The sequence below is a fragment of the Parasteatoda tepidariorum genome, chromosome 2 (genome assembly GCF_982258835.1).
Source record: "Parasteatoda tepidariorum strain Cologne lab strain chromosome 2, Ptep-v5.0, whole genome shotgun sequence".
In the NCBI taxonomy this organism is placed as follows: domain Eukaryota; kingdom Metazoa; phylum Arthropoda; class Arachnida; order Araneae; family Theridiidae; genus Parasteatoda; species Parasteatoda tepidariorum.
In genome coordinates this window covers 113569827-113578344 of record NC_141756.1, presented here as the reverse complement: position 1 = coordinate 113578344, position 8518 = coordinate 113569827, and the positions used below count along the sequence as shown (strand labels likewise).

At 33.3% G+C, this 8518-nt stretch overlaps 1 protein-coding gene across 1 annotated transcript in view; it reads right to left on the bottom strand.

Moving 5' to 3' along the window:
- Positions 1-581: 581 nt before the first annotated feature.
- LOC107444125 (monocarboxylate transporter 9) overlaps positions 582-8518 on the bottom strand; it is a 55031-nt gene continuing 47094 nt past the window's right edge. Inside the window, exon 5 of the mRNA XM_043051941.3 lies at positions 582-4976. Within this exon, the coding sequence (XP_042907875.1) occupies positions 4861-4976 (116 nt within the window). The 3' untranslated portion in view covers positions 582-4860. The remainder of the gene's footprint in view (positions 4977-8518) is intronic.

The window sequence follows — 8518 nt, the reverse complement described above, 5'->3', positions numbered from 1 at the left end:
TTATTTATCCTATCGTCAAATTTATATGATATATCGTCTTATTTATCCTATCGTCAAATTTATATGATATATCGTCTTATTTATCCTATCGTCAAATTTATATGATATATCGTCTTATTTATCCTATCGTCAAATTTATATGATATATCGTCTTATTTATCCTATCGTCAAATTTATATGATATATCGTCTTATTTATCCTATCGTCAAATTTATATGATATATCGTCTTATTTATCCTATCGTCAAATTTATATGATATATCGTCTTATTTATCCTATCGTCAAATTTATATGATATATCGTCTTATTTATCCTATCGTCAAATTTATATGATATATCGTCTTATTTATCCTATCGTCAAATTTATATGATATATCGTCTTATTTATCCTATCGTCAAATTTATATGATATATCGTCTTATTTATCCTATCGTCAAATGTATATGATATATCGTCTTATTTATCCTATCGTCAAATTTATATGATATATCGTCCAATTTAACCGATTGATACAGGAACGTTAACTATATTGAATAATGTTTGTGCTAAATGTGTATTTAGGAAGTCCACAAATAATCGAATTTTTCTTCGAAAATTAAAAAAATGATTTTATTTACGAAAGGTCACAATATATATATTTATATATATATATGTACAGATAACATTGCACACAAAGCATAAAATATATATATATTTTAATTTTCTTTTTGTTAATCTCTCTTTTCTTTCATTGTCTCTTTATTGTGTTACATACACACAATGAAACATATTTTATGACAAGTTAGATGCCAAGACACATAAGTTTATGTACATATAAACAACAAATAAAGTAAAAATATTTACATCACTTAAAAAAAAGAATTGAAATACAATAACAGAGATATATCAGATCTTCGTTTATAAAATTCCGATGGAAGAGAAGAGGAGGCAGTGAAAATAATTGACCTTTGGTTTAAAAGAAGCCTTTTTTCGAGTACAATAATCCGCGTTTAAAGTACTTAAAATGAAACATTTCTAAGTACTAGATTTTCCTAAAAGAACTAGGTGTTTCATTATTTGAGCAAGATGATTCAAAAGTAAAAAGAAATGAATGCATATCTCCAGAGGAGCATGTCTGAGGCGTTGTTGAACGAGAAGGAAAAATTTTCGCAGAAATGTATAACTGCCTTTCTTCCAATATCAAATAACGTATAGTTTGTCTAAAATAAGAACTGCCCCAGACATTCGTCTAGACCTGTGGCTGTGACTATGGTAACGAGGTATGACTATTTCAAGTAGGGGTGCTGGTTCACTATTTTGGAGTGGTTTCGACTCGGGTCGGTGAGAGAAAAGGAATCTCTTTCGTCGGTCCATTGTGTTAGTCCTAGAGTAAACCTACCCTCCCTAAAATGCACCATTCTTGTTTCCATAGCACCAGACAGCCTCAGACTTTGTGGCGGGAGGAGTTCTTAGCTTAGACAAACTATATGTATGCTAGAATGGGCCCTATTGTGCTGTGACCTTCCGATTACGGTGAATGTGAAGCGTGTATACACAGCGTTGTAGTGCGAACAAAATTTTTTATCGGAATGCAAATGACCAGGGAGGAGACCTAAAATTATTTAAGATAATGTTTTTCTTCCTTACTTTAATTATATTGTAGACACCGAATAAAAGAATATTAATGTTGTTTATTTAGGATAAGGCAATTATCTTATAGCGTGGTCCCCAGGGCCTGATTATCACCTAGGACCGATAGGCATGGGGCTAGGGCCCACAATTTCTCAGTGTTTTTTTTTAAATTTTTCAGCCGTAGATTTTTTGACAAATAATTTGCATTTAGAATTAATTCTTATTCAAATTTTTAAATTCCACATTCGAATTTTTGGAAGAAACTGTTTCAAAACCGATTCAACAGCGCGACTCTAATGGAGAAAATTCGTTAAGTTACAATTTAGTTTAAGAAGAAGGATTATTTCAATAAATGAATATTTATGACAGGAACTTTCGTTATGAATCTAAAAATACTTTAGAATGTCTTTTTCTTTTTTAAATTGAATAAATGATTCTCCGAAACCAGTTACCCATACAGCGTTATAACTGTCACTTGAACGAAGGAATTCATAAAAAAAGATAGAGCTAATGATTTCTAATTCACTAAAGAATCATAATTTTTGCAGTAAGATCTTTGAAGTCGGATTTTGAAGGGTCACACATCAACTACCGAACTCATAAAACAATGTTGCTGATTAGGTTAATCCCATGAGCATTGTCTTCATTAGTATCATAAATTCTTCTGTTCATTAACTTTAACAATGATTATAGTTTCCTTCACTGGAGAAGAACAGTGTTATAACGCCTTACAAGATATATTCTCTTTATTTTCAACTTTCGTTAACTACTACGACTCATCGTTTTTCTTCTACCCATTATCGAGAATGATATAATATGTCTGGCACATGTCATGCTGAAATATGCATAACATATTTCCTAACATTTAGAAACTAAATTATGATCTTTTTTAAAATACTTTTTTCTCCGTAAATTAAAACCATTCATATAAACTGTTATCTTTTTATACCACAACATTGAATTGGAGTGCAGAATAAGATCTATTTTTAGAGATTCCCTCTAACATATTTCATTTTATTTTATAACCGTCGTTGAACTGCCGACCCAATGTTGGGTTCACGACTATACTGACGTTCCACTCGGTAGCCTTGTTATTTTGGACCCAATCCAGACGACAAGGGAACTTCTGAATCCAAGCATTGGGCGTCATTTCGACTTCAGTAATATGAACTTTTAAACTCGCTCGATTCAAATGAGGATAAAAAAAATAATCACCTAAATAAACATGTTTATCGATATTTAAGTGAAAAACGAAAAATTGTTTTCAGTTTTGAAGCAACAAAATTGATTTTTGGGAACAAATTGGACCAAAGTTGCGCTTTTTGCTGGATGAATATTAAAGCTTTTGGAGTAGCTGGGAGCATTTTGGGGGAGGAGATGGCATAGCAGACCTTTCGTTTTGGAGCAGCTGTGCAACTAGAATAAGAATAGTGGACATTTGGATGCATAAGTGGTATGTATAAGTGGATGAATAAGCATAAGTGGTCACAGGATTAAAACTTAAACACGCTCTATTTTTAATTTACTCTGTTTGGCTTCTCCAAACTGAGTTGAGAATACTTCAAGGAAAAATCGGGTTACTTTCGGGTTCGGATTTCACCGCTCTCTTCACTTTCTCCTTATCATTACCACGGTTTGGGTGTATTGGCAATCGAAATAGACTGCAGGTGGCTTAGATCAGAACTCTCTACCCATGGCAACACATCGTCTGCTTTCACCATTAGCGTGTGGAGAGTCATAGAAGAAGGAAGTACGTTAGTTTCTGTCTTGATTTCCAAGTAGATTAAAAATCTTTTAAATTAAGAAACTATATGGAACTGAAAACTACATTAAAGATAGTTCTAAAAGAAAGCGTCAAGGAAATTAAAAAAATATATATTTAACATTTAAAAACGAAAAATATTAAAAAAAGGAAAAATATCGTATTACATTCCTATACAACTGAAAAGAGGAGGAATGGGAAGGGCCAAAGACATGGAACCGGTCTTCTCCCCAGATGGCGTTGCGGTCCCCTATATTGTTTTTTCCCTGCGCCAGTGAATTCTGAAAACGTACTCCAATAGGGAGAAACCATGGCAACATACAGAAGAGTGGGGAGATGGCGTAACCTCTAAACGCCTATTCTATTTACAAAAAGTTTAATGATTCGAAAGTGGAATAAAAGGCAGTTGTAGAGAGTTTAGATTGAAAAGCTTTTTTTGGCATATTGAAAGAGGTGGAATTATCAAACGTATGGAACGTTTTTATCTTTCGAGGACGTGGACTAAAGTCACATTTGTTCACCATGGCCATCTAGTGTAAATTCTAAAAGTACTGGCAAAACTAATGTCGGTCATTTCGGAAAGATTCTATGGGTTCATCATTTCTTTTTTTTCCACTGATGAATACCAAAACAATCTGATTATGTATTATTATTTGTGTATTATAGAAAAATCAACGTAAGCGACCAAAAGTTTAAAATTGAGATGTATTCGGCATTTTACCATGACTAGCCGAATGACAGTCCCTGGCCAACTTATTAGACGCACTATAAGATTCTATGTTAAATCTTAATTATCAGGTGACAGCTTTATTGTTTTTACACGGCTGAAACAGGTTTGCACTTGCTTATGTTTGTGCATCAATTGGTTACCATTGTAATGCAATACTTTAAAAATAAATACACGTAGGAAGTATATAAAAAAATCTCCGGAATAAAAACCCATTACATGTATGTTTAAACATAAAAGTATTGCCTATGAACTCGTGCAAATTATGTCATTATTAAAACACTACAATGCGTTTAATAATTTGGTCTAATTATTAAAATACACTAACATAATGCCTGATATAATAAATATTTTATATTTATATACTATATCGACTAATTTATCGAATGGTGGTATTTATAGTATATATCGCCTCATTTAAACAATTGATACACGAACGTAAACAAGTACAAACCGCGTAGAAACAATAAAGCTGTCTAGTATCAAACGATAATTAAAATTTTACATAGAATCTTTGAGAGCGTCAAATAATTTGGCCTGGGATTCTATGTTTCTAAAAAGAACATTTCTTTTAATCAGTTTCGCTGTGTTGAAAATATCGCGAACAGTTTATTGGACGACACAGTTTTGTTTTCAACTCCTCCAAACGGACTTAATGGGGAAGAATTGGAGCGTATATACTGTCTTAATTTAACAGAAACTATCACATATAAAGGATGATCACCACTTGCCGTCACAAGTGAAATACTTATCACAATGTTTATTTCAGTCTTTTGAATACTGGTTCTAGTAGCCACAGAAGAGAACAGATGAGGCACATCACACCCAGAGTGGTGAAAAGGTGATCATACGATCCGACGTCATCTCTGAAATAACCTGAAAAATAAAACACACCTTATTTTTGGTTCTTCTCCACCGTAGGAAGTCTAATTTTAAGATGAAATTCGAATAAGAGCTTCGCATTAAACACAACTTAATATATTTTATTTTATAACCGTTGCTGAGCAGATGATCTAATTTTTGGGTTAACGACTACTAATGTTCAATTCCGTAGCCTTGTAGTTGTGAACCCAATCCAGAAGACAAGGAAACTTTTGGATCTAGTATTGGGAGAAATTTGTCTTCGTGGAGGACTTTTTGATTTCATTAACCCGCATTTGCATTGCATGGAGAGGAAGATCACGAAAACCTCCCACGGTTAGCCTGAGGGCAAGGGGACTCTCACCTATGATCCGTCTACCACTGAGGATATTTAACGTCAGCACTGTGGTCGGTGCGTGCCGGATGCGGAATTCGTATCGACCAGCCATTCCCAGGATTCGAACCCGGTTCACCTCATTGGTAGGCGAACGCTCTATCCCCTGAGCCACCACGGCCCACTTAATGCATTTTATAAAATGTTTAGTAACTGTTTACCTGTAAAACTCCCCGAAAAAAATTCTTTCCAATATTTTATATTCCTAAATTCAGCTTTTATTTCAGATTTGATATTTTTTCACGTATAATTTTTTGTTAATTTTTTTCTTTCATTTTTTTAAAGAAAATTTGAAAATATGATGATTTTTATCAGAAATTACTAATATTTTTTAAGGAACAGCATTTTTTAAAAAAATAAAAAATAATTTTATTTTGTAATCGACGATGAACAGCCAACACGTTTTTGAGTCAACGATACTTAATGTAACTCCGTAGCATTCTCATTTTCAACTCCGACTCCTGGACAAGGCATTGGGACAAACTAGTTTTATTGGAGACCCAAGTCAAAATTCCTGATGGTTTATGTTGGTTTCAGAGCGATTCATGATAGTCCAACATCATTTGATGGTTATCCATCATCCAACATTTTCTATTACGCGTTCATGGTTTTCGATATGCCAACAAAAATACTACTTTAAAACTATGATGGTTAATCATCAAGAAAAGTTTGAGTCTCGTGAACCAACATTCCATGATGGTTTCAACCATACATTTCCATGATGGTTTAATGGAAATTATTGTTGGTTCAGCAGGAATATACCATCAAAGCAATTTCTTTTTAAGTTGGCAAATCAAAATCCGTTGGGGGTGATGGTTTGTTCATGATCGTTCCACCATTTGATTTCTAAGAAACTATGATGAAAATTTCTGCTGGTTCAACATGAACAAACCATCAAAACAAGTTGCCATTCTTATCTTGGACCATCACAAATCCGTCCGAATGCCTACATTGGGATGCTAGCGACTTCTGTTGGTTACAATCAAAAAATATAATGGTTCATGATGGAATTGAGGGTTACCATCAATATTATGTAGGTCCATGAATAGAAAAAACAAACAAATATTTTGACTTGGGGGGGGGGGCGCTTTATGATGAAACTAATCCACACTTGCGTTCTTCTTCTTCTTCAGGAGCGCAACAGCCCTTTGAAGGCCTTGGCTGCCTCAACAGCACGCCTTCTCCAGCTCCCTCTGTCCATGGCAACTCCCCTCCAGTTCTTAAGTTTCAGGACTTTGAGGTCGTTTTCGGTGTCGTTGAGCCATCGAGTAGGTGGTCTACCTCTAGAGCGGGACCCCTGAGGGTTCTTGAAGGTGGCAATTTTTACAGGGCTATCTTCAGAGCCTCTCCATATATGTCCGAGCCATCTTAGTCGGTTGCTTCGGATTATCTGCATAATTTGAGGATGTTTATAGAGCCCATAAAGTTCAAAGTTGTACCGTGTTCGCCAACATCCCCCCTCTGGTATGGCACCAAAGATAGTTCTAAGTATCTTTCTTTGAAACGTTTCTATCGGGCGTTGGACGTCAAGGTTTAAAGTCCAGGTTTCGTTTCTCCACACTTGCGTTACACGGTGAGAAAAACAACAAAACCATCCAATGGTTAGCCCGACGGCAAAGGATATCTAACCCATGATCTAACATTTAGGATATAATTGCAATCTTAGTTTAATTTCAAGACATTGATTTATTATTTTTATGTAAGTGAAAACCAAAAAGCAAACAGTCGGAAAGAAATTTAGTAAACTGTAATTCTTTAATATTTTACGTAAATGAGTATTATAAAACATAATTTTACAAAGAATTGTTAAAAATATCATCAATTAATAACTCTACAACAAATCGCATATTAAATTCGCAATTACAAATAGTAAGTTAATATATACTCAAACCAACTCTTGGATGGAGTTTTAAATTCTAAAAGAAATAATAGCAAAAACTTTCTCAAACTATTATTTTAAATTTGGCTCGTTTGATTAGGCTGTTCTCTATTATGCTTATTCCTAAACAATTGCGTCATTTTTAGCTTCTTTCATTTCGTCCAATATCTTCCACAGTCCTGGAAGGTTTCTTCCGAATAAAATACACTGTCCAGAATACCCGGAAATAAGTTTCTTACAACCCAATTGGAAGACAAAGAGAAAAAAAAAATTTCAAAAAGAAATATCAAACACAACGACAGTTTATATATTTGCAATCTGGTTTCAGATTGCAATTAGAAACTGTTTAAATATAATTTAAACAGTTTATAACTGCAATCTGGTTTAAATAAAAATATTCATTTTCAAGCTATATATTATATCGTTTTTAAATAAGTGAAAATTTAAAAGCAACGATAGGGAAAAAATTAATTTAATAAATGTCTTAAGAAATTAAAATAACTGTTGAAAATATTTAATAGGCATGAGTATAATAAAATCTAATATTATAATTACACAAAGAACTGTTACAATAATAATACAATCGAATTTTATTAATGCTACTCAATTAACGAATTGGATACTAAACATATACACTACTAAAAATACATATTGAATTCTCTATTTTTAGATAGCTTACTAATTAATCAAATTCTAAGGATGATTGCTCAAACTGGCTCGTAATATATAGATTTTTAGAATTCTGTTGAAAACTTATATTTAATTTAGTTTGTTTAAATGTAAACCATTTTGTATAATACTTAATTGTTAAACAATTACGTTGGACATTTTTTTATTTCAACTAGTTTCCTTCCTGGTTTTTTTTCTCCAGTTTTTCCAGTATCCTGATAGATCCTTTCAGACAAAATTCCAACCCGGCTTTCAATAAAAACGGTTTTCCGGCAAATTTTTGGGAGAAAAAAAAAACAGAATCTTAAATTTCGTTATCTTTTAAATCGTTATTTTTCATGAAATTACAGTTAAAAGAAACAATTTTAAGTGTGACATACAGAAATTGTTTACGCCCCTTGAAAAATTAGAGTTGCAACCTGCTGATTACTAATTGTCAGAGAAGGAGAGATCTCGAATCACGCAATTTTTCTAAATCAACAACATCACCTTGACGAAAGTAATGCCGCCATTGACCCAAAGAGAGAGAGAGCGAGAGCGAAATCAGGTCAAGATCTTCTGAAACGCACCTTACCGGAAACATCCCGCTAATATCCTCTAACACTGTTGAACTCT